Source organism: Neofelis nebulosa, chromosome 16, assembly GCF_028018385.1.
Source record: "Neofelis nebulosa isolate mNeoNeb1 chromosome 16, mNeoNeb1.pri, whole genome shotgun sequence".
In the NCBI taxonomy this organism is placed as follows: domain Eukaryota; kingdom Metazoa; phylum Chordata; class Mammalia; order Carnivora; family Felidae; genus Neofelis; species Neofelis nebulosa.
The window spans coordinates 37,191,257-37,217,722 of NC_080797.1; the positions used below are offsets into that span (position 1 = coordinate 37,191,257).

Sequence of the window (26,466 nt, forward strand, 5' to 3'; positions counted from 1 at the left end):
TTCCGTGGGGAAAATGGCGGCGGCCGGGAGCACCCTTCTCTTGCCGCCGGGGACTTCAGACTGAGCCTTCTTGGGAAGAGTGGGGACGGCTGGTGCCCTGCGTCCCGAGAGCCCGAACCAACTTGGTTCCCTCGTTAGTGGTGGGGGAGGGCTTATCCTCTTGTGTAGGACTCAGGACCTTCCCACCGTCAGGATGAAGGCTCAGGGGGAAACCGAGGGTGAGTGACTTGAGGGGGAAAGCAGGGGGCGGGACACAGCTTTGGGGAGCCAATCTGTGGAAGAAGCTGGGGGGCCTACGCTCCCGAGGTCGTGGAGTCCAGGAGGCGGGATAGGTGTCAGTTTTAGATTCTGACTGTGCCTTCTTTGGCGGTGAAGGACTCCGACTTTGGGGTGATGCGGGCTCCCAACTTCTGTGAAGGTTTCCTGCTTAGCTAGGGGCAATCATTTGGGCCTCAGGACGTTTTTAACCTAGAGTTAATGGAAGACCAGGCGAGTGAATCTATAATTTGCTTACACCTTGTTTTAGAAGGGATGTTTGAATAATGACGTTTAAAAATATAATTATATTACTGTAATGATATAAAGCTGTGTGTCAAATATTGGAGGATGTTTCGGCGTGAGTGAAATGATAGGACCTTAAGATTTTAAAAGCCAGTAGTTCCATAGAATGTCACAGTGGTCAAACCTTGTACTATTGTGTATTTGTAAAATGCGTTGAATTTATCGTTTCAATGGCTATATTAACAACTGCTGAAAAACAACTTTTCTGTTGGAATCTTACCTAGAATCTATAAAGTTTTACACTCTTAACGGCTTCCTTAGTATTTTGGATATAGTTCTGTTAATAAGAATCACTGTATCAGTGTTTATCCATCTTTTCCACTTTGAGCTTTGTTAGATCAGCGGCCTTGCCTTACTCATGGTTGTGTAGTCCCTGACCCAGAACGTGTTTGATTTGAGCGTTTGATTTGAGCATTCGTATAAAGTACTTATCATCAGGCTTCTTAAGGAAAAGGGGGGTGGAGAGTGTATTTTAAAGAAGAGGAAGAAGAAAAGTATATCCTTTGGTGCAGAGGACTGATGAGTGTAAAAAGGAAACTCGAGACAGGAATTTCATGTAGTTTGCTCACTAATGTATCTCCAGCACATAAAATAATGCTTGAATGAGTGAATCTTGGAAGTGGGAATTGCCAACAATGTGTTCAAAACTATATAAACTGGCTGAAACAGTCCTCAAACCAGTTTTCCAGGATATGAGGACATTGGAAGGAGTTTGAATTTTGATTTAGAAAATGCCAGTGCCTTAACTCTGATTGCTGACATTGTATTCATCTTTCAATGTCAACATCAACTGTCACTTTTTTTGTGATATCTCCACAACTAATAATGAACTTTTCCTTTTTTGCATTTGAGTAGTAATGTGTTTCTGTTTTTAACAGCATATCTCATTTTGCTCTGTGTCATGGTTATTTCCACTTTAACTTATGTACACCCCCTCACAGATGTCATCTTAGTCGTATTGTGTGTTTTGCATTGCCAGCAGTCTCTAGCACATGTCCTTGCTCGTATTATATTTCAGTAATAATAATTTTAAAAGCCCTCACAGATGTCATCTCAGACATATTGCATGTGTGTGTTTTTTAAGTTTATTCATTTTTTTTTTTTTTTGAGAGCGCATGAGAGAGAGGCAGAGAATCTCAAGCAGGCTCCATTGTCACAGAGCCAGATGTGGGACTCAGTCTCACAAACCATGAGATCATGACCTGAGCTGAAATCAAGAGTTGGACGCTTAACGGACTGAGCCACCCAGGCACTCCATATTGCAAGTTTTTGTATTGCCAGTGGTCTCTAATACAGGTCCTTGCTCATACTAGAAGTACACCAATTAGAGGAAGGATCAGCTATATTTCAAAAGTAAAAATTTAATGAAAATAAAAATAAAAACTATATTTCAATAATAAAACAATAAAAACTATCATTCAATAATAAATGTAATAACATTTCAAAAATAAAAATCGACTAAATTTCAATAATGAAAATTATAATTCAGTAATAAAAATTAAGGGGGTTGGAGAGCATAAGAGCTTTGTTCACTCACAGGACAGAAACCGAGGTCTTTTCTACCTTTCTCTTACCTCTATCGGAAATTTATCCTTTAGTTGTTGACATATTTCCTATCCATATAGGTTTAGTTTGAAAAATCAAAATGACAAATACAGCCTGTTTTCTTGATAATACTTATATATTGATCTATTAGAGTTACATCAAAAAATTTAAAAAGCCTGTATTTCACATTGAAAACCAACTAACCGGGGCGCCTGGGTGGCGCAGTCGGTTAAGCGTCCGACTTCAGCCAGGTCACGATCTCGCGGTCCGTGAGTTCGAGCCCCGCGTCAGGCTCTGGGCTGATGGCTCGGAGCCTGGAGCCTGTTTCCGATTCTGTGTCTCCCTCTCTCTCTGCCCCTCCCCCGTTCATGCTCTGTCTCTCTCTGTCCCAAAAATAAAATAAAAAATGTTGAAAAAAAATTAAAAAAAAAAAAAAAAAAAAAAAAAAAAAAAAGAAAACCAACTAACCATAGTAAGGCCATGTTCAAATGTATGCTCTACGTATATCATGAAATGATTTTGTCACTAAATTGTAGTCCTGATCCTGAAACATGATTAGAGGTGATTCTTTTTTTGGTTTTCATTAAAAGACTGAATAGAAACCAGTTATGTTTTAAGGAGTTCCTTAGACCCCAATTTCTGTGTCGTCTTGTTAAAAATAAATTATTTGTATGTTTTGAAGTAAATGATATTGAAAAATATTTTAACTGAGTTCTTACCAAGGATGAGGTATGGGGGTTTCTTTTGCAAGAAGAATTGAAATGTCTTGAAAGAGTTTCTAATGATGTTTTCTAATTTGTATCGTAGAGTCGGAGAAGCTGAGTAAGATGAGTTCTCTCTTGGAACGGCTACATGCAAAATTTAACCAAAATAGACCTTGGAGTGAAACCATTAAGCTTGTGCGTCAAGTCATGGTGAGGATTATGGTGGTGGATAAAGTGTTGTGCTTAGATAATTATTTAATAAGCTAAGCTCCCCATGTAGACTTTTTCAAACCAATTATTATAGTGTGTCCTCAGTCTTATTTATCACAAAACACCTGAGTACCTGGTGCACATCAACTTGAGTCTACCTAAGAAGTTCTGTTTATAAAATTATGTTAATCATGAGCTATAGTACACTGGGGTACTTCAGGCAAAGGTGCTTAGAAATACACCTAGGAGAGACACATATGATAGACTGATGTAGGGAGACCTTTGTTCTTCACTTGCTATTAAGCTCCTTGAGCCTAATGTGATAGTATTTTCATGTATCTACACTGCTAGTAGAGTTTGCGATTAATTCTTAATAAGCTTCACCTGTTCACTCTGTCAACTACTACTTCTTGAGTCATTTATCAGTATGGGGAGCCCTTAAATGGAAGTTAAGTAGAAGATAAGGGGTAGTGACTGGATGTTAAAAGTTCATTCATGTGATTCCAGTGGTAGTCAAATGATGTAGGAAAACTTTACTTCTGTGATTTGACCTGGGTAATGATGGGGGGGGGGGGGCGGGGGTTCACTTTGTGGTGATTCATTCATGGATCTCTTCACTTAAGATTCATATACTTTTCTGTATATATGTTATATACTTCAGTGAAAGTACCCCCTCCTCCCCATCAAGTCTTAATTTGGGTCCATAGTAAGTTCAGTTTAATAGATTTATTAGTGTTTAATGTAATCATATCAGTATAGCTCCAGCAAAAGAACTAAATTTGCTGTCAAAAGACCTATATTTGAAGTTCTTAGTAGCTATGTGACTTTGAACAAATTATTTACTGGGTCTCAGTTTTCTTATTTGGAAATAGAGGCACACAATACCAGTTTGCTTTTCCACATAGTTTTATTTTGAGGATTGAGTGAGATAATGGATATTAAAGTGTGGTGTTGCTTAAAGATTTATGTAACTAAATTCGAGAAATATATGTATATCCTTTGGCTGAGGATTATGTACATAAAATATATATGTATATTTTAATGTTTTAAAAAGAAGAATGGCTATTTTTCCTGTCTGAGGATTCAGAGGTTGTCATTTTTATACTACAAGGTAGTCATATTCTAGTTGGAAACATGCTCTGTAAATGATATTGTCATTAGACATCATGAGATAGAGGAATTCGAGATGGCTACTAAGACCCTCTCATGGGGTACCAGTGTCTTGGTTTTTGGGCACCATAGCTTCTACTGTCTGCTTCTCACTCTGCAGAGTCAGAAACCTAATTTTGTTGGTGTATTAAGACTTTGAAGAGTTTTCAACAACTGACATAGTAACAAAATCTCAGTAGACTAAATGTAAATCAGAATTCCAATTTATTAATCTACCACAGAGAGTTTATCTTTCCAGTTACCAGAATATTGGTTACCATTGTGCAGAGCAACCCCTTATCTATTCAAGATACAAGGGAAGCCAGATTATTAATCAGATGTTTGTTTGTTTCTTAGAACAAAGAGAGATTTAGGACATGGAAAGGCCTGAAAAACTATCTTTGTATTATAAAGCTGCTCACATTTCTAGAGAATAGAATGTTGTGCAGAGAGGAACTTCTTCTTTGGATAGAGTTAGAAAAACTATGTCAGATCTTTTGTTCTTTGGGAGTCCCTTTTTCTGGACTACACGTTCTGTTTTTTAGAGTTACTCTAATTTTACTAAGGTCTGGTTATATTTCTTAGATTACACAGAAATCACCTTGTTAGGTTAGGGAATTGCCAGATCTCCTGAGCCACCCTATTTAACTAACTAAATTTAGGATGTAGTTACTTCTGCAGGAAGCTGATCTCATTTATTGTATTTGATTCTTCCTAATCTAAAATAAGATCTGGGTATACTTTTTTCTACCTTCATGTATGTGGATATGGATGTATCCATGTTTATGAACTTTTCCTCCTGTGGAAGGATAGACAGAGTAACAGGAGTCTATAGATTATCAGAGTATATAGAGAATATAGAGTATATAGACCTATAGCATATAGTCTGAGGATTATCCTGAAATATTACTACTAGGATAAGTCCATTTACCTGAAACACTGTTGGCTTGGTTAATTTCTATCTTGAATGTTTTCCTACTTATTATAGGAGAAGAGGGTTGTGATGAGTTCTGGAGGGCATCAACATTTGGTCAGCTGTCTGGAGACATTGCAGAAAGCTCTCAAAGGTTTGTAAACATGTTTGAAATATGCTTTTTTTTTTTTTTAATGTTTATTTTTGAGAGAGAGCAAGAGGGAGAGGGGCAGAGAGAGGGAGACAGGATCCCAAGTGGGCTCTGCACAGACAGCAGAGAGCCCAATGTGGGGCTTGAACTCACAAACTGGGAGATGATGGCCTGAGCCGAAGGCAGAAGCTCAACCAACTGAACCACCCAAGTACCCCTGAAATATGCTTTCTTAAAATGCCCAGTTTTTATAAAGACTGTTTTATACTTACATGAGAAATATAAATTGAGATAGATAAACTTTCTTTGCTAGGTGGTGTTCTTGTTTTCACTATGGAGTTGAGACCACCTCTTAATTTTTTTTTTTTTTTTAGTTAATTTTTTCAGAGAGAGAGAACAGGGGAGGGGCAGAGAGAGAGGGAGAAAGATAATCTCAAGCAGGCTCTGCACTGTTAGTGCAGAGCCAGATGTGGGACTCGAACTCATGAACTGTGAGATCATGATGTGAGCTGAAATCAAGAGTCAGATGCTTAACCGACTGACTGAGCCACCCAGGCACCCCAAGATGAGATCTCACCTGAATTTTTGAAACATTTATTTTTGATCCTATTTGGGAGACTGGTAGAGACTCAAAAGATAGTTGATGGAGGGTAACTATAAAGATAGCAAGGGAAAGTTCTTTTTCTTCACATGTTCTCTCTTTTTTTTTTAATGTTTATTTTTGGGAGAGAGAGACCGTGCAAGCGGGGGAGGGACAGAGGGAAACACAGAATCCAAAGCAGGCTTCAGGCTCTGAGCTGTCAGCACAGAGCCCAATGCGAGGCTTGAACGAACAAATTGTGAGATCATGACCTGAGTCAAAGTCAGACTCTTTTTTTTTTTTTTTTTTAAACGTTTTTTATTTTATTTTTGGGACAGAGAGAGACAGAGCATGAACGGGGGAGGGGCAGAGAGAGAGGGAGACACAGAATCGGAAACAGGCTCCAGGCTCCGAGCCATCAGCCCAGAGCCTGACGCGGGGCTCGAACTCACGGACCGCGAGATCGTGACCTGGCTGAAGTCGGACGCTTAACCGACTGCGCCACCCAGGCGCCCCCAAAGTCAGACTCTTAACTGACTGAGCCACCTAGGCGCCCCCAGTTTCTTTTTATAATGTTTTATTATTTACTTTTGAGAGTGAAAGAGCACAAGTAGGGGAGGGGCAGAGAGAGAGAGGGAGACACAATCCAAAGCAGGCTCCAGGCTCTGAGCTGTCAACACAGAGCCCAACATGGGACTTGAATTCTTGAACTGTGAGATCATGACCTGAAGTCAGATCCTTAACTGATTGAGCCATCCAGGCACTCTATTTCAGATGTTCTCTTCTAATTAACTTGCAATAAGAAAATGGACATTTTAACTCTAAAGGATTTTTACATTGTTATGGACAGTGTTTTCAGGAAAGCAAATAAAATTTAAATCATGAGCTTGAATATTTATGATTATAATTACTAGTTCTGTGTATTTTGGGGGAGAAATGAAAGTAAAAAACAGATTTTACTCTGATCCATCACAAATGAACTTGATTCAGCTGAATAGTTCCCCCCCACCCCCACCCCTTGGGTTTTCTTTGACATCTCAAGTCTGAGAGTAGGTGCCTACAACCTTCATTGCCCCTTCTAATGTTTCCTTTTCTGATGGTTAAGAATCCTTGTTCATCAAAATGTAGAGAATCCCACTTTTGCTTCTTCCAACTCAACATAGAGTCTCAATGTTAAAAAACTGGTAGCCCTTCCCAATCTGTGGAAATACTATGGTATGTAGAGGCAGAGGCTGTTAACTTTTTAACTGTGGTAAAATATACATAACATAACATTTACCATTTGAACCATTTAAAATTATAGTTGAGTGGCATTAAGTACATTCACATTGCTACATAACCATCACTACCATTGTCCATCTTCAGGACTTTTTCATCTTCCCAAGCTGAAATCCTGTATTCATTAAACAGTAATTTCTCCTTTCTCCCTCTCCTCAACTCCTTGTAACCATCATTCTAGTTTCTCTCTGTAAGAATTTGTCTACTCTAGATACCTCATGTAAGTGGAATGAAACAGTATTTGTCCTTCTGTGACTGACTTTTCACTTAGCATAATGTCTTCAAGGTTCATCCATTTTGTAGCATGTATCAGAATTACCTCTGTTAAAAAAAGCTAAATAGTGGTGCCTGAATGGATCAGTCAGTTAAGCATCCGACTCTTGATTTCAGCTCAGGTCATGATCTTACAGTTCATAGGAATGAGCCCCGGGTCAGGCTCTGCACTGATAGTGCAAAACCTCCTTGGGATTCTCTCTCTCCTTCTTTCTCTGATCCTATATTCCAGCTCTCTCAAAATATATTAATAAACATTTTTTTAAAAAGCTAAGTAATATTTTGCATGTATATACCACATTTTTATTCCTCCATTCATGAATGGACATTTGGGTTTCCTTCCACCTTTTGGCTGTAGTGAATAATGGTGCTATGAATATTGAATATTTCTTTATGTTGGTTTTAGTTTTGATGTTAATCTTCCTTATTCTAACATTAGCAGATACATGTGTCTTTTTGAAGTTAAAGATAACTTGTCCCAAATGAGTAATGCAAAAGGGAGAGGAAAAAGGTCCGATAATTTTTTCAAATAGATCTTTTTTTTTTTTAAATGTGTATTTATTTTTGAGAGAGAGACAGAGCAAGAGCAGGGGAAGGGCAGAAAGAGAGGGAGACAGAATCCGAAGCAGGTTCCAGGCTCTGAGCTGTCAGCACAGAGCCCGATGTGGGGCTTGAATCCACACGCTGCAAGATCATAACCTGAACTGAAGCTGAATGCTAAACTAAGTCACCCAGGTGCTCCAAATAGATCTTTTTTTTTTAGGTTTTTTTTTTTTTTTTTTTAACATTTATTCATTGTTGAGAGAGAGAGAGAGAGTGTGTGAGCAGGGGAGGGGCAGAGAGAGAGGGAGACACAGAACCCGAAGCCAACTCCAGGCTCCGAGCTGTCAGCACAGAAACTGACTTGAGTCTTGAGCTCACCAACTACGAGATCATGACCTGAACTGAAGTCAGAGGCTTAACTGAACTGAGCCACACAGGTGCCCCCAAAATAGATCTTTTTAATTTTTTTTAAATGTTTATTTTTGAGAAAGAGTGAGACAGAGCACGAGTGGGTGAGGGGTAGAGAGAGAGGGAGACACAGAATCCGAAGCAGCCTCCAGGCTCTGAGATGTCAGCACAGAGCCTGACGTGGGGCTTGAACCCACAAACGTGGGATCATGACCTGAGCCGAAACCAAGAGTTGATGCTTAACTGACTGAGCCACCCTGGAGCCCCTCAAATAGATCTTTTTAAAGTAAGCTCTGTGCCCAACTGGGGCTCAAAATCACAACCCCAAGATTAAGAGTCGCATGCTCCACCAACTGAGTCAGCCAAGTGTTCCTCAAAGAGATCTTTTTTTTGACCCTTACTATTTAGGTCACAGCTAAGTCTTAACTAATGAACATACAGAAATTCTAAGCATTTGAACTGTTGGATGTAATGGCTTGAATGTATGGATATACTCCTTAGGATGTTTTGGTTTTTGAAAAATAAAATTTAAGTTATTTGGAGCATTTTGTGATTTCCTTTTTTTTTTTTTTTTTTACCCTTTCCTAGTAACATCTTTACCAGCAATGACTGACCGTTTGGAGTCCATAGCAAGACAGAATGGGTAAGTAGTCTATCTTAGGCAGAAGTATTTAACTTAGTGTTGACTTTGGGTGGCTTTATTTATGTGTCTTCTATTAATTTTTGTTTTGATTTGTTCCTGCTAGACTGGGCTCTCATCTCAGTGCCAGTGGCACTGAATGTTACATCACGTCAGATATGTTCTATGTGGAAGTGCAGTTAGATCCTGCAGGACAGCTTTGTGATGTAAAAGTGGCTCACCATGGGGAGAATCCTGTGGTATGTGCTGTTGATATTTCACTGGAATCTGTGGGGTTTACTTAGGGACATTAATTTTAAAATGAATTGTTGGGGTTTGAAATAGCTTGGGCTTAGGTTTTTTCATGAGCCACTGTAGAGATGATGTGATGGGCTGTAATGTAATATCAATAGCTCTAGAATGGAATTTAGAATAACATGGGTCCATCTCTGACATCATCCAAAGGCTTTGACAAGTGGAGACGCTAGAGGAACCCTTTCCATTTCATATCAACAAACATGAGCCGCAATTGAACAATAGGTGCTGGGGATATGGAGATAAATAACTTAAAGTTCTTATCCTCAAAGAGCTAATAATCAAAAAGGACAGATAATCTTGTACATAACTAATGTCTCTGAAAAATCTTGTAATAGAGATGAATGTTTAATGTGTGTAACCAAGACAGTTGAATGTGGACTCCAAGGATGGCATTAAAGAGAGGTCCTACTGTTTTAAACAAACTACTGAAAGTTGATTCCATTATAAACTAGTTCATATACTTTGATCTTGAATTTTCCACCCCAGCCCCATGGTTTACCAAGTAGAAAGAAGATGCTTTTTGATATCTTAATGTAAGGATCATCTGTAGTTTTAATGTTGTTATAAAGCATGTGCTATTAATAAAAGAGAAAAACTTTTGATGTCTTCAAAGGCCTTAAAGTAGTTTAAAGTTTTAACATGATTTGTTTAATTTCAGAGCTGTCCAGAACTTGTACAGCAACTAAGGTAAGCAAATGATGTTTATGTTCCCTGATACTGGCAGACAATGCTGTTCTTTATAGTTGGGTCTTGAGGCTGGTCAGAAGTTATTGTCTTTATCAAAAGAAAAGAAAAAATTTACTCTCCTGAGGAACATACTTATTTTCTTAGGTCAAGATTTTTCAGTCTATGTTTGTTCACTTTCAGTATGGACTTAGCTTGGTTTCTCAACTTAGTCTGTCCCAGGATTTTGCAACCTTGGCGGTATTGACAGTTTGGATTGGAAAATTCTTTGCTATAGGGGACTGCCTTGTGCAATGTAGGATGTTTAACCACATTCTTGCCCCCCCCCCCCCCCCCCCCCGCCACTAGTTGCCAGTAGTATCTATCTCCTGACCTGTGACAATAAAAAATATCTCTAGATATTGTTAAATGTTCCCTGGTGGGCAAAATCACGCCTGGTTGAAAAACTGATCTAGCCTCAAAAATTCTGTGTGCAACAAAAATAAATAGAAACTAATTATTGAATGAGAGAAGGCTTGAGAGAATTGAGTCTATGTCATGAAAAGAACTTATTTTCACTTTAATTTTGAGAAAAACTGTCTTACATTTAAGGTGTATGTGTGATAAACTCCCATCATAGGAAAAGCACTAGGCTTGAAGAGTTTCTTAGCAGTTAATGGCATTTCCTTCTGGATTATCCTTTCCCTTTAAATTGAGTGGAAATTTACTTTCTGGGATTTTGAAAAAGTCATTACATCAATTTTATGTTTTAAATATAGCGAAGTTCTCAGATACTACGTGGAAATGTCTTAAGGTGTTAATAGTGAGGAAATAAGTTTTACAGTCGGCCTTTGCAGTAATCATTTTAATGTGTTTCTAGCCAAATGTGCCAAGTTTGAACCACCTTTTAAAAATTGCAATGCAACATAAAAACCTTTTTATAAGTCTAGCAACAGGTGTGTTACCAGAATAGTCCAGAAAGCCAATACTTCTGGTTCTAATCCTGGAGTAGGAGACTGCACCAATTTATGAACTAACTGGTGGTGTTCTAAAGTTAATTTGTAAGCATGTTTTGAAATGGGAACTTCAGAAAGAATATTAGCCCTTGTGTGCAATTTTTAGTCACTTTGTATAGGTGATAATTTTAAGGTAGAGGGTTTATTTTGCTGCTGTTCTTGTTTCTTTTTACTATCTTCATGGCATTTTGGGTAGTAAGTGCTCATATTTGCTCAATAAATGCCTGACCAAATATCTGACATTGGTTGGGCAATTTAGCCTTCAAGAAACTTTTCTTTTTCTTTTAAATTTGAAATAAGATAACAGAGAATTAGAGTTGTTGAGTTGTGTTGGATTCCTGAGCCTGCCCACAGAGCCTAATTGACTAAGAATCCAAACCCGAATATTGGGTTCTAGGAAGCAAGGGGTCTAGGTAGTAGTTTTCTTTTTTCTGGGGCAGATCTCGTCATAGGAACATTCTCGAATATGTGGCTTGCCTCCATAGTGCTCATCTCCTTTTCTCCAGGCCCCTCATCTCTCTCCTAGTGTTCATTTTCCTCTCTGCCCTTAGATTGCCATATGCATGCAAGTATTCTATTTTCCAAATTTATTTGACTTCCATTTCCTCCAATCAAAAGTTTTTTTTTCCCTCACAACATTCAATCATCTCAGTTACATATTAAGAGGAAAAGAAAGTGATTTATTTATTTATTATTTTTTAATTTTTTAATGTTTATTTATTTTTGAGAGAGAGAGTGGGAGCCAGGGAGGGGCAGAGAGAGAGGGAGGGAGACACAGAATCCGAAACAGGCTCCAGGCTCTGAGCTGTCAGCACAGAGCCCGATGCGGGGCCCGAACCCACGAACTGTGAGATCATGACCAGAGCTGAAGTCAGACACCAAACCGACTGAGCCACCCAGGCGCCCCAGAAAGTGATTTATTTAAACCAAGTCTCATTATGTAGGAGCAAATTACTGTAATATATGAACTATTAGGTCTTTTTGACTCTTTTGTACTGCTTACAAGTACCTTCTCCAGAAAAATGGGAAGGAGAAAGGGAAACTTTTTTTTGCTACTTTTTTTTTCTTTTTTAACCTTATTTTTTTTTTTTTAACGTTTTTTTATTTATTTCTGAGACAGAGAGAGACAGAGCATGAACGGGGGAGGGGCAGAGAGAGAGGGAGACACAGAATCAGAAGCAGGCTCCAGGCTCTGAGCCATCAGCCCAGAGCCCGATGCGGGGCTCGAACTCATGGACCGTGAGATCGTGACCTGAGCTGAAGTTGGCCGCTTAACCGACTGAGCCACCCAGGCGCCCCTTTTTTAACCTTAGTTATTTTGAGAGAGAGCACGCGTGTGTGTGTGTGTGTGTGCGCGTGTGCTGGGAAGGGGCAGAGAGAGAAGGAAAGACAGAATCCCAAGCAGACTCTGCCCAATGCAGGACTCGAACTCAAAAACTGTGAGATCATGCCCTGAGCTGAAATCAAGAGTTGAATGCTTAACTGACTGAGCCTCCCAGGTGCCCCTTCTTTTGCTACTTTTGATTGATGCTAGAAAACTTTGGCTGGGGGGAAAAAAAAGAGTAAAGCAAATTATTAAAATTAGTTTTATATAGCCATGATTTTTTGGTACTTTGCATTAAGATTGAGTAGTAATTGTGTTTTATTCTCCTCCTTCTTTCCTGAACTCCTTATAGGGAAAAAAATTTTGATGAATTTTCTAAGCACCTTAAGGGTCTTGTTAATCTTTATAACCTTCCAGGGGACAAGTAAGTATTTATTTTTTTGCTTTTGTTGGAAAAATTCGTATAAATATACTTGTGCTTAAAAATTTGCCGAGTCTTCTGCCCTATCTTATTTGTGATTTCTTCTCCTACTGACAACCTATAGCTTCCAACTTTATATCTTTTGAAGGTATTTTAAATAAATAATATCTGCATTAACGGATATAATGCTAAAAGACACTATAATCTTTGAGATGTCTTCAACATGTTGATTTTTTTTAGGTTTATTTATTTTGAGAGAGAGAAAGAGACTGCAAGTGGGGGAGGGGCAGAGAGTGGGGCAGGGGAGAGAATCCCAAGCAGGCTCTGTACTGACAGATGTGGGACTCCAGCTCACGAACTGTGAGATCATGACCTAAACGAAAGTCGAATGCTAGACCAACTGAGCCACCCAGGTGCCCCAACATGATTTTTAGGCTGAAAAGAAATTAGTTGTTGTTGAACTTGATCATCATTTTTATTTTTAACCTACCTGGGGTTCTGTTAACTAGCTTGGGTCTTTCAAATAGAATTGCCTTCAAGGGAATGTTAATGTTTGTGTGTGTGTGTGTGTATGTTTTTCAACTCTAACTCTTGTTCTCTTCATCTACTTTCTAGCAAACTGAAGACTAAAATGTACTTGGCTCTCCAATCCTTAGAACAGGATCTATCTAAAATGGCAGTTATGTATTGGTAAGACTGGCTAAGGTGTCAATTCTGTTGAATTGTACCTTCTGGGTACTTTGTTCTTAATGCTTTTCATCTAGGGTGTTACTAGGGTCCTCTATCATATATCTTGTCCATCTCATTTTACTTCCCAAATGATCACATTCCATTTTCTGAGTATTGGTATGTCCAAGTTGTTCGTTGGTATTCCATCAGTTTTATTTGAAGACTTGTCAAACCTGGCCTCTGGTCTTATAAATAATAGTCTACTTATAATTTTTGTTCACTGTATTACATACTGGTTTATACTTGTAAATGATCTCTTCGAAAGTGAAATACAATTGCTATATGCCCAGTTACAAGAGTCATTAAATTAGTATTGTAAGACTTTTAACAGCTGAACTCATTAATACATTGTGCACTAATACCTTCAGGGCTAAAATACAAGCAAACATAGATCATTTTTCTCACAGGAAAGCAACCAATGCTGGTCCCCTGGATAAGATTCTTCATGGAAGTGTTGGCTATCTTACTCCAAGAAGTGGGGGTATGTGATCCTACGTTGCTTATTTAGAAAATTGTTCAGTTTTAGTTAAGGGGTCATTACTTAAATTTCACTTTGGGATTATAAGCACAGGGAGAAAACTAGCAGTCACTTGTGTATTATTAGATGGTTTCCAAGGTGTCAATGCTTGCCCTCCCCCATTTACATTTTTAAATTGTGAAGTAAATTGTTGGCACTAGAATTAATACTTCTGCTTCCATTATATTTGATAAGTTGCTTTGGAGCATGAATCCTCTTATTTATGAAACTATTTTCTCATGTAGTTTTGTAGAAATGGGAATGTTTTTCTGTATTTCTAATTTACCTGATAAATATATAGTGATAAGTGTTATTTTTCATAGGTCATTTAATGAACTTGAAGTACTATGCCTCTCCTTCTGATCTGCTGGATGATAAGACTACATCTCCCGTCATTTTGCATGAGAATAATGGTAAGGCTTTAACTGTAAAGCAACTGAAGGTTTTGTTCAGTGTTTAAAAAATATTTAAAATAATTGAACGCCCAAGCCTGTGTGTATTTCCTGGTTTGCCATCCCTACCAAAGTTTGCTGTTTCTCTCAGTTTGCATCTGTAACACACACACGCTCATAAGTATATACATATGTACATACATACATACATACATACATAATAGTACAAACTTAATAGGTGCTTATGAACAAGTAGGTGAATGAATGAAAGGATATAAACCATTTGTCTTGAAATAATCCCCTTTAAACATTAAAGGTGAAAAAATTAGCCAACTTACTAAAGAATTACAATAATGGATGGTTTTTTTTGTTTTCTGTTTTTTTTTTTTTTTAAGTTTATTCATGTTTTTTGAGAGAGAGTGAAAGAGAGAGCATGTGCCTGCGGGGAGAGAATCCTAAGCAGGCTCTGCACCGACAGTGCAGACCTCCCAACTCACAAACATGTGAGATCATGACCTGAGCCAAAACCAAGAGTCAGACACTTAACTGACTGAGCCACCCAGGTGCCCCTCTATTTGCTTTTTAATATACTAAAACAAAATGAGAAATGGCCTAATCCCTCATTTGGTTCCCTTATAACTTTAGTCATTGATTATCCTATAATCATAATTCTATTTAAAAGCATTCTGGAGTTGGAGAAAATAAGTAAATGTCGGTAATGTGCCTTTAAGGGGCTCCTGGGTGGCTTAGTCGGTTGAGCATCCAACTCTTGATTTCAGCTTAGGTCCTGGTCCCAGGGTGGTGGGATTGAGCCCCATGTCGGGCTCTGCACTGAGCGTGAGAACCTGCTTAAAATTTTCTCTCTCTCTCCTCTCCTCCCTCTGTCCCACTCCTCTCCCCTACTTGTACTCTCTCAAATAAAAAAAAATAAAATAAAAAATTGGGACACCTGGGTGGCTCAGTCCATTAAGCATCTGACTTCAGCTCAGATCATGATCTCTCTGTAAATGAATTTGAGCCCTGCATTGGGCTCTGTGCTGACCACTCAGAACCTGGAGCCTGCTTCAAATTCTGTGTCTCCCTCTCTCTCTGCCCCTCCCCCGTGCTTGCGTGCGCACTCATGCTCGCTCTCTCTCTCTCGGAAATAAACATTAAAAAATTTAAAAAAAATTTTTTTTCTTTGGAGTATATGGTTTCCTGTATTTTGTTTTATTTACTGACAGAAATACTGGTTGTTAGAAGGCAGCTTCTCAAACTTCTAAGTCATACAGGTATTATGTTATCTGACAAATTAGGGTTGACAAATTATGCAGAAGGTAGTCTGTTTTTTTTGTTTTTAAATGTTAAGATCCTTGTAATTTGTGTTACTTTGGAGAATACCCCTTTTCTTTCCTATTCTCAGTTCCTCGATCATTGGGCATGAACGCATCAGTGACAATAGAAGGAACATCTGCTATGTATAAACTTCCAATTGCACCATTAATTATGGGGTCACATCCAGTTGACAACAAATGGTAAGTTAAATATACTTCCAGGGTAGCAAAGTTTATTTTTCCCAACTTCAAGCCCGGTATGAAATAAGTAATACTTTCACTTGGCTCTTCTCTCACTTAACTTTCTAGAGATTGGCTTTTTATTTTCTCTCTTTAGTTCCTCTTTTCAATATCTATTTGAATGTTCCTGTCTGAAGTCTGCTTATAGAACACATTGTCTATCCTGACAGAGAAGGAGGAGAACTGTACTAATTCCCTTGGTTTAATGATTGTTTCAGTTTTTTAGGTTATCATGGGATTTATATTGTTTTGGAGTCATATTGGAGTAATAACTAGAGAGCCTGTCTCAGGATAGATGTTTGATTAAGTACGTAAGGGTTAATGAATAGGATGTTTTGGAACTGGGGAAAGAAAGTTGAAAGAGTGAACTATTATTTTTTTAACATCTTATTTATTTTTTAATTTTAACTAATCTCTACACCCAATGTGGGGCTCAAACTCACGACCCAAGATCAAGAGTCGCATGCTCTTCTGACTGAGGCAGGTGTCCCCAAAAGAGTAAAATTAAAAAAATATATATTTGTTTATTTTTGAGAGAGAGAGAGAATAGCAGGGGAAGGACAGAGAAAGAGAGGAGAGAGAGAGAGTCCCAAGCTGGCTCCGCACTGTCAGCAGAGAGCCTGATGCAAGGCTCAAAGTCATGAACCGTGAGATCATGACCTGAGCCAAAGTCTGACGGTTACATGACTGATCCACCCAGGCATCCCCTGAAAGAGTGAACTTTTTTGATAGGCTTTTGTTAAATGATACGGACATGTCTAAGAACAAATGTTTAGATTTTTTATTTTCGTATCAAGTCAAAATCCAACCATCCCCCTTCTTTTTTTTTTTTTTTTCTGAAGGACTCCCTCCTTCTCCTTAATCACCAGTGCCAACAGTGTTGATCTTCCTGCCTGTTTCTTCTTGAAATTTCCCCAGCCAATCCCAGTATCTAGAGCATTTGTTCAGAAACTTCAGAACTGCACAGGTGAGTTTTAAGCATCAGGAGGTAATACTTGTTAAAAGTGTAAAAAACAAACTTCAAATTCAGATTATTTTAGACCTCCTTCAGTCTTGCAGGTCTCAAAACAGTACTGATGGGTATAAATGTCATGGTGCTGTGTATTAGTAAATGCTTATTAGTAAGTGCTTTTTCAATAAATGGATGAATGAAATAGAAGTCACAAAGGGAAAACAGAGCTGTCACCATTTTGATGTTATTGTGATCATTATATTCTTGTTTTTCCAGGAATTCCATTGTTTGAAACTCAGCCAACTTATGTACCCCTCTATGAATTAATCACTCAATTTGAGCTGTCAAAGGACCCTGACCCCATACCTTTGAATCACAACATGCGATTTTATGCTGTAAGTAAGGCTTATAGATTGTTGTAGGTTATATTTGAACCCAGGATCAGAATCTTCCTTTATAGGAATACTGAGGTCAGAAACATACCTTTTGGACTACTGGGCCATTTCCTAGTTCCTCATTCAGGCAGGAAATCACGGAAATTTCTGAAACATACTGAAGAAAGAGAGCATGAGCTTCCAAGTCAGGATATAACAGTGTACATTTCATGGCCAAAATTTCAGATGAAAGTCTCATAATGGTATCCTGAACTTTTACAAGCTTTTAAGTAGATGTTAAGAATTTTTTTTCTTTTTAATTTATTTAGAGAGACAGCGAGTATGTGCAGGTGGGGGAGGGGCAGAGAGGGAGAGAGAATCCCAAGCAGGCTCTGCGCTTGTCAGCACAGAGCCCAATATGGGGCTCCAAACCCGTGAACCGTGAGATCATGACCTAGACTGAAGTCAGTCACTTAACCAACTGAGCCACCCAGGCACCCCAGATGTTAACAATTCTTAATGTTTAATTCTTTCAAGTGTCATGACCTGAAAAGATCCTTCAAGTACATGCAAAGAAAGTCCTGGTATGAATAAATTAAGGAAGGTTCCAAAACCTCATCTGGACTTGAATTTATTTGAATGTTTGATGATAGTCTAGACCAAAGTAGTAGTTCCCAAATTCTGACTGCATTAAATTATATAAGGTGTTTTATTTAAAATACAGATTTTGGGGGCGCCTGGGTGGCGCAGTCGGTTAAGCGTCCGACTTCAGCCAGGTCACGATCTCACGGTCCGTGAGTTCGAGCCCCGCGTCAGGCTCTGGGCTGATGGCTCAGAGCCTGGAGCCTGTTTCCAATTCTGTGTCTCCCTCTCTCTCTGTCCCTCCCCCGTTCATGCTCTGTCTCTCTCTGTCCCAAAAAATAAAATAAACGTTGAAAAAAAAAAAAAAATTTAAAAAAAAAAATAAAATACAGATTTTGCACTTAGAATTCAGGAACCTTTCTTAAACAGATTTCTGAGGTAATTTTTTTTAGCTAGGTTAGGAAACCACTAGCAGAACATTTACAAAAAAGAGGTCTTTTCAGCCAAGTAATTGATAACATCAGCTGACCAAATAATTCACTGTGGAGTTTTATTATTCACTAAGGAATTGCAGCTGATTTTTGAGAAGTGGGTTGCCCCCCCCCGCCCCCCCAAGCTTCTGTGGTTGAAGCATGATGGGTGAGTAAATAGCATTCGTTTCTTTTGTTCTTTTTGCCCAGGCTCTTCCAGGTCAGCAGCACTGCTATTTCCTCAACAAGGATGCTCCTCTTCCAGATGGCAGAAGTCTACAGGGAACCTTAGTTAGCAAAATCACCTTTCAGCACCCTGGCCGAGTCCCTCTGATCCTAAATCTGATCAGACATCAAGTGGCCTATAACACCCTAATAGGAAGTTGTGTCAAAAGAACTATTCTGAAAGAAGGTACTACTTTTCCTTTTGATACAGTTACTGGCAAATGGAAACTTGATTACTCTTGTGGTTCTCTAAATTGGTGGCCTATTATATTCCCTGTAGAACTTTTAAAACTGGTTTCCGTTCCCAAGTAAATTGATATAGAACCTCAGTGGTAGGAGTTGGGAATCTAGTTTAAGCTCCACAAATAGTTATGATAGAACTCATCAATAAATTGGCATTTGGAAACCACTAGTTGTTTGTAATGAATTTATTCTTTCTCTGCATACAGTGATATAATTGGGTACCTACGAGCCTGAATCTTATAGCAGATATGTAAGGTAGAACTTGGGACACTGTAGGAAGAGATGACTTCTTCCTCCCCACCCCTTTTTTTAAAGTAATCTCTACACTCCATATGGGGCTTTAATTCACAACCCTGAAATCAAGAGTCGCGTGTGCTGCCAGGCATCCCAGAGACGATTTCTTGATATCTAAATCAAGGTTGTTTAGGACAATGCTTCCCAGCTTTTAGTCCTGCCTGAGTATATTTCATCTCCCCATTCTTTGGGGGAACTGAAGCTTAAAAGGGGGTAAGACCTGTGCCCTTTGCTTTTTCTCCCAGGATTCTGAATGCTGATATTTTTCAAATGCAGTTTGCTATTAGAAAACTGCATCCTGCTATCCCTGAAAAGAATTTTGGCTGCTCTAGTTAACCACAGTTAATTTTTTACCTTAGTTGTAAAGCACTTCACAAATAGAAATGTATCAGTACAAGTGGTAGGCAAAAAGAAACAGGGAAGTTAAATCAGGAGATAGCACTTTTGAGAATAAGAACTGGTTTAAAATGAGAAATTTTAGAGTAATGGCACTGACCACATGCAAGTGTGCTTATGACCCTTCTATGTCATGTATTTGAATCCTGGGAGAATTCTCCAGATGGTTTCAGGACATCTGGATATTAGTTTTCGTAAGATAGTTACAAAGTTAGTCCTGCAGAGATGCATATGCTTTTTTCCAAGAAAGTACATGATCCTTATCTCTGGGCTGCCAGCATGTTTGGCTTAAGAACCTATGATGATAGTTGCATACGTGTATTCGGCATAACTGTATCATTTTACATGATAGCCCCTAGATCCCTGCTTACCAAACTATGGGTTGCATAGCTAACATCTGCAAACACTGATAAGCAGGGTTTATTATAGTGGTTCTGGATATCTGCTTATCACAAAGAATGAAAAACTCTACTTGGCCAGTTTCTTTTCAGAATTCACTTTCAAGGCAAGGTGTTTATATCTGTCAAGGTCTCCAGTAATTTAGGGATCAAATGGCTTTCATTTTAGAAAATGGAAGTTTAGTTGCTTGTTTTGGAGTATTTATAACATAAGCTGGCATAGTCCTTGGAATCTGATTCCTTCTATCACCTCTGAATGATGTAGTAAGTTTTGTGTGTTAAAAAACGTGTGGGATTTAGTTTCTAAGGAGACAGAATTTCTGTATACTTAGGGATTAGTGTTTACTTGTATCTAATATTTGGTTGATTATTTTATGATCCTTTTCTTTGCTTTTTAGATTCTCCTGGGCTCCTCCAATTTGAAGTGTGTCCCCTCTCAGAGTCCCGTTTCAGTGTATCTTTTCAGCACCCTGTGAATGACTCCCTGGTGTGTGGTGAGTTGTGAGGGGGCTAGCACTTCTCTTAGGGCAGTGGTTTGGTCCCTTTATCTTCTTTTTGAAAAATCAGAAGCTGAGTCTCTCTCAAATACCTCCTATGTATTTTGTCTTTCAGTGGTTATGGATGTACAGGACTCAACACATGTGAGCTGTAAACTGTACAAGGGGCTGTCAGATGCACTCATCTGCACAGATGACTTCATTGCCAAAGTTGTTCAAAGGTAGCACTGGCCCTTTTCCTTCAGAGTCCCATTAAGAGGAGTATAAGGAGTGCTGTTTTCAGTATTAGATTGAACTGGACATTTAGGAGGAGAGCATATAGTCACTGCTTTGAATTCACCTTCCTCTGCTTTAGGATTCAAAAGCAATGTGAGCTTTGGTGTTTTAAATATTATGAGAGTAATAGGAAGTAAGGTAGGTAACTTTAGGCCCAGTGTTAGGGTTCTTTTAGGGGGAGAGCTGAAATAAGATGTAGATTTTTTTTTCACTTATCTTTTGTTTCACTTTTTAACATATGTAATATGTTAAATGGTGGCATGTGGGAAGATACTTAAGGCAGTCAGCTTCCCAGAAACATTAGTATGTAATTTTGATATTTTTCTGGAGTAGGTACTTGTGGCCTATTTTGTAAGTAAATCTTATTGGAACGCAGCCATGTCTGTTCATTTACGTATTGTCTGTGGTGCCTTTTAAGTTCAGATGGCAGAACAGCTGGACAGAAACCATATGATCTTCAAAAGCCTAAAATACTACTATCTGGTCTTTTAAGAAAGGTTGTTACGATGTTCTAGAGCAAAGTGTTTTCAAAAATATGTTTATAAATTTATCTGTAAGATAAAAACTACTTTAAAATAAACAAGATTTTATACCAATAATAGCATTTTTCACAGTATAGTGTTGGGATGATCTAAGCCATTAAAGCTTAGAACTTGATGGGTCAAGAAATTTTTCTAGTGGTTCATTAAGATAAATAGCAATCTCATTAGTCACATGTGAAACCCCAAAAGGAGGGCATTTTCTTACCAAGTTCGTTATCAGTTTTAGTTTAGTATGATATCTAATTTGGACTCTGTTTATGGTTGGTTGGTTTTTGTTAGTGCTTCAGAAGAGGTTGAGATTGCTTACTAATACAAGTTCTTATTTTATCAAGTTTAGTTTTTTGAGAAAGGGTGTGTGTGCGAGCAGGGGAGGGGCAGAGAGAGAAAATCTTAAGCAGGCTATGTGCAGTCAGTGCAGAGCCCATTGTGGGGCTCAGTCTCATGAACTGTGAGGTCATGACCTGAGCCGAAATCAAGAGTTGGATGCCTCACCGACTGAGCCACCCAGGCGCCCCCAGATTCTTTTTAGAATGAATTTGCTCAAAGCTCTGGCATTTTATAGAACTACTCCTGCCTTTTGGGTTACTTGCCTTACCTGAAAATTGCTTAATGCAAACTTTTGATGGCATGTCTGAAACTCAGGCAGAATTAAAGCCTGTTCTCCCAAATAAAAATTGTTTTCATTCAGCAGCTAGTACATTGGTAACTGTTTTTTCCATCTTTTCTTACAGATGTATGTCCATCCCTGTGACGATGAGGGCTATTCGGAGGAAAGCTGAAACCATTCAGGCCGACACCCCAGCACTGTCCCTCATTGCAGAGACAGTTGAAGACATGGTGAAAAAGAACCTGCCCCCGGCTAGCAGCCCAGGGTATGGCATGACCACAGGCAACAACCCAATGAGTGGTACCACTACACCAACCAACACCTTTCCGGGGGGTCCCATTACCACCTTGTTTAATATGAGCATGAGCATCAAAGATCGGCATGAGTCGGTGGGCCATGGGGAGGACTTCAGCAAGGTGTCTCAGAACCCAATTCTTACCAGTTTGTTGCAAATCACAGGGAACGGGGGGTCTACCATTGGCTCGAGTCCGACCCCTCCTCATCACACGCCGCCACCTGTCTCTTCGATGGCCGGCAACACCAAGAACCACCCGATGCTCATGAACCTTCTTAAAGATAATCCTGCCCAGGATTTCTCAACCCTTTATGGAAGCAGCCCTTTAGAAAGGCAGAACTCTTCTTCCGGCTCACCCCGGATGGAAATATGCCCGGGAAGCAACAAGACAAAGAAGAAGAAGTCATCAAGATTACCACCTGACAAACCCAAGCACCAGACTGAAGATGACTTTCAGAGGGAGCTATTTTCAATGGATGTTGACTCACAGAACCCTATCTTTGATGTCAACATGACAGCAGACACGCTGGATACACCACACATCACTCCAGCTCCAAGCCAGTGCAGTACTCCCCCAACAACTTACCCACAACCAGTACCTCACCCCCAGCCCAGTATTCAAAGGATGGTCCGGCTATCCAGTTCAGACAGCATTGGCCCAGATGTAACTGATATCCTTTCAGACATTGCGGAAGAAGCCTCTAAGCTTCCCAGCACTAGTGACGATTGCCCACCCATTGGCACCCCTGTTCGAGATTCTTCGAGCTCTGGGCATTCTCAGAGTGCCCTCTTTGACCCTGATGTCTTTCAAACCAATAATAATGAAAATCCATACACAGATCCAGCTGACCTAATTGCAGATGCTGCTGGAAGCCCCAGTAGTGACTCTCCTACCAATCATTTTTTTCCTGATGGAGTAGATTTTAATCCTGATTTGTTGAACAGCCAGAGCCAAAGTGGTTTTGGAGAAGAATATTTTGACGAAAGTAGCCAAAGCGGAGATAATGATGACTTCAAAGGATTTGCATCTCAGGCACTAAATACTTTGGGGGTGCCAATGCTTGGAGGTGATAATGGGGAGACTAAGTTTAAAGGCAATAGCCAAGCTGACACAGTTGATTTCAGTATTATAGCAGTGGCTGGTAAGGCTTTGGGTCCTACAGATCTCATGGAGCATCACAGTGGTAGCCAGAGTCCTTTATTGACTACTGGGGACTTAGGGAAAGAAAAGACTCAAAAGCGAGTAAAGGAAGGCAATGGCAGCAGTAATAGTAGTCTGTCAGGGCCAGGATTAGATAGCAAACCAGGGAAGCGCAGCCGGACCCCTTCTAACGATGGTAAAAGCAAAGATAAGCCTCCAAAGCGAAAGAAGGCAGACACTGAGGGAAAGTCTCCATCTCACAGTTCTTCTAACCGACCTTTCACCCCACCTACCAGTACAGGTGGATCCAAATCTCCAGGCAGTTCAGGAAGATCGCAGACTCCCCCAGGTGTTGCCACACCACCTATTCCCAAGATCACTATTCAGATTCCTAAAGGCACCGTGATGGTGGGCAAGCCCTCCTCCCATAGTCAGTATACCAGCAGTGGCTCTGTGTCTTCCTCAGGCAGTAAAAGCCACCATAGCCATTCTTCCTCCTCTTCTTCCTCATCTTCTGCTTCCAACTCAGGCAAGATGAAAAGCAGTAAATCAGAAGGTTCTTCAAGTTCCAAGTTAAGTAGCAGTGTATATTCTAGCCAAGGGTCTACTGGATCTAGCCAGTCTAAAAATTCATCCCAGTCTGGGGGGAAGCCAGGCTCCTCTCCCATTACCAAGCATGGACTGAGCAGTGGCTCCAGCAGCACTAAAATGAAACCTCAAGGGAAGCCATCTTCACTTATGAATCCCTCTTTAAGTAAACCAAACATATCCCCTTCTCATTCAAGGCCACCTGGAGGCTCTGATAAGCTTGCCTCTCCAATGAAGCCTGTCCCTGGGACTCCCCCATCTTCTAAAGCCAAGTCCCCCATCAGTTCAGGTTCTGGTGGTTCTCATTTGTCTGGAACTAGTTCAGGCACTGGCATGAAGTCATCTTCAGGGTTAGGATCCTCAGGCTCATTGTCTCAGAAAACTCCCCCATCATCTAATTCTTGTACAGCATCTTCCTCTTCCTTTTCTTCAAGTGGCTCTTCCATGTCCTCCTCTCAGAACCAGCATGGGAGTTCCAAAGGGAAATCCCCCAGCAGAAATAAGAAGCCGTCCTTAACAGCTGTCATAGATAAACTGAAGCATGGGGTTGTCACCAGTGGCCCTGGAGGTGAAGACCCAATGGATGGCCAGATGGGGGTGAGCACAAATTCTTCTAGCCATCCTATGTCCTCCAAACATAACATGTCAGGAGGAGAGTTCCAGGGTAAGCGTGAGAAAAGTGATAAAGAAAAATCCAAGGTTTCCACCTCGGGGGGCTCAGTGGATTCGTCTAAGAAGACCTCAGAGTCAAAAAATGTGGGGAGCACAGGTGTGGCAAAAATTATCATCAGCAAGCATGATGGGGGTTCCCCCAGCATTAAAGCCAAAGTGACTTTGCAGAAACCTGGGGAAAGTAGTGGAGAAGGGCTCAGGCCTCAGATGGCCTCTTCCAAAAACTATGGCTCTCCACTCATCAGTGGTTCCACTCCAAAGCATGAGCGTGGCTCTCCTAGCCATAGTAAGTCACCAGCATATACTCCCCAGAATCTGGACAGTGAAAGTGAGTCAGGCTCCTCCATAGCGGAAAAATCTTATCAGAACAGTCCCAGCTCAGATGATGGTATCCGACCACTTCCAGAATACAGCACAGAAAAGCATAAGAAGCACAAAAAAGAAAAGAAGAAAGTAAAAGACAAAGATCGAGACCGGGACCGGGACAAAGACCGAGACAAGAAAAAATCTCATAGTCTCAAGCCAGAGAGTTGGTCTAAATCACCCATCTCTTCAGACCAGTCCTTGTCTATGACAAGTAACACAATTTTATCTACAGACAGGCCCTCAAGGCTCAGCCCTGACTTTATGATTGGGGAGGAAGATGACGATCTTATGGATGTGGCCCTGATTGGCAATTAGGAACCTTTTTAAGACAAAAGTGGCCAGAGAATAACTAAGTTTATAGGCACACCACCATAAGGGGTGAGTTAGGCAGGTCTGATTTTGTGTTTAAGAATCTTAAATGGCATGGTTTTGACACCGAGCTGGGTGAATTTAGAAAGGCATAGCCAGACCCAACTAAAGAGACCATAGGGTTTGATTCTGGTTACCAAGAATCACTTTTTCTTTTGCCAGATAAAAGGAAAAAAAAAGTTAAAATACTTGCTTATGAAAGGGAGGGGGTGGGTGGGGCATAAGGAGAGGGAAGGGTGGGAAACAGTTTTGTGGGAAATATTCATATATATATTTTTTTCCCCTTTTTCCATTTTTAGGCCATGTTTTAACTCATTTTAGTGCATGTATTTGAAGGGCTGGGCAGCAAATGAAAAAGCAATACATTCCTTGATGCATTTGCATGAAGGTTGTTCACTTTGTTTGGGTAGTTGTCCATTTGAGGCATGGGCAAATGAAGGACTTTGGTCATTTTGGACACTTAAGTAATGTTTGGTGTCTGTTTCTTAGGAGTGATTGGGGGAGGGAAGATAATTTTAGCTATTTATTCATAATATTTTAATCCTTTATCTGTTTGTCTTTATACAGTGTTTCTAATTCTATAAGGTTCAGGGTTCAAAGTGAGGGGAGGTGGAAAAGAAAGGCTTATTTGGTGGTAGGGAGCCTGTAGCTTGTGCTGGTACTGTACCATCAAGCCCATGCAGATTAGAGCCCACCTTTGGAGTTAAGTAGAAAAACCAAAATGGTATTTTTGTTTTAGGAGATTTATCATAGGGTTCAGACATCATAGGAATATTAGGAATTACCTCCCTGTGGAGGTATTGATTTATAGTCTTGTTTTTCTTTAAAAAAGGCTGGGCTGGTTTTTTGGGATATAAACATGTTTTCAGATGTAGTAAGATTTAATGTGGTACAGCCTCCCTGACCCAGTGGCATGAAAACCATTACAGAATTAATAGTTCTCCTATTTCCACAATGTGCCAAAAGTCCACGTCCCAGCATTTTGTTTGTTGGAGAACTGATGCCATTCCTGAGAGCTGGGCTCCTTGTTTCTCTTTATCGTAAGGAGAAGGAGTCCAGACTTTAATCACTCCACTGTATGCTCCCTTAGATAAAACAGAAAAAATTTGCAGCCATAGTTCACTTAAAACAATTTCAAGCTCACTTGAAAGTAATGGGGGCCTGGAATGCTAGGTGGGCATGAAGATAAACCCTTGCTACTATGTAGCAACAAAATTGGACCTTTTTGGAGGAATAGGTCTGAGTCTGGATTCTGGGGGACATCAATAAGAAGCCCTTCTCATAAATATAGAAATCCAGGAGACCACATGAA

General features: G+C 39.8%; 1 protein-coding gene across 3 annotated transcripts; it reads left to right on the plus strand.

Moving 5' to 3' along the window:
* Positions 1–25,356, plus strand: MED1 (mediator complex subunit 1). 3 transcript variants are annotated; one of them, XM_058705733.1, is made up of 17 exons: positions 1–218; positions 2,914–3,020; positions 5,158–5,236; positions 8,904–8,958; positions 9,062–9,194; positions 9,911–9,939; positions 12,608–12,679; positions 13,292–13,366; positions 13,813–13,886; positions 14,246–14,335; positions 15,717–15,828; positions 16,710–16,834; positions 17,096–17,214; positions 18,456–18,657; positions 20,200–20,295; positions 20,414–20,519; positions 21,848–25,356. In XM_058705733.1, the coding sequence occupies exons 1-17, from the start codon at positions 194–196 to the stop codon at positions 25,098–25,100; spliced, it is 4,752 nt and encodes a 1,583-aa protein (XP_058561716.1). In that variant the 5' UTR covers positions 1–193; the 3' UTR covers positions 25,101–25,356. The 3 variants fall into 3 exon arrangements, with proteins under 3 accessions (XP_058561716.1, XP_058561717.1, XP_058561719.1); XM_058705734.1 differs by lacking the exons at positions 1–218; positions 2,914–3,020; positions 9,062–9,194 and having other exon boundaries at positions 5,157–5,236; XM_058705736.1 differs by lacking the exons at positions 1–218; positions 2,914–3,020; positions 5,158–5,236; positions 8,904–8,958; positions 9,062–9,194 and adding an exon at positions 9,235–9,474.
* The last annotated feature ends 1,110 nt before the right edge of the window (positions 25,357–26,466 follow it).

Bases quoted from the DNA above. Each gene is read 5' to 3' on its own strand.
- MED1 (XM_058705733.1), top strand. From the start codon at position 194: ATGAAGGCTCAGGGGGAAACCGAGG. The intron at 16,835-17,095 runs GTGAGTTTTAAG...TTGTTTTTCCAG, and splicing joins GAAACTTCAGAACTGCACAG to GAATTCCATTGTTTGAAACT. The intron at 18,658-20,199 runs GTACTACTTTTC...TTTGCTTTTTAG, and splicing joins AAGAACTATTCTGAAAGAAG to ATTCTCCTGGGCTCCTCCAA.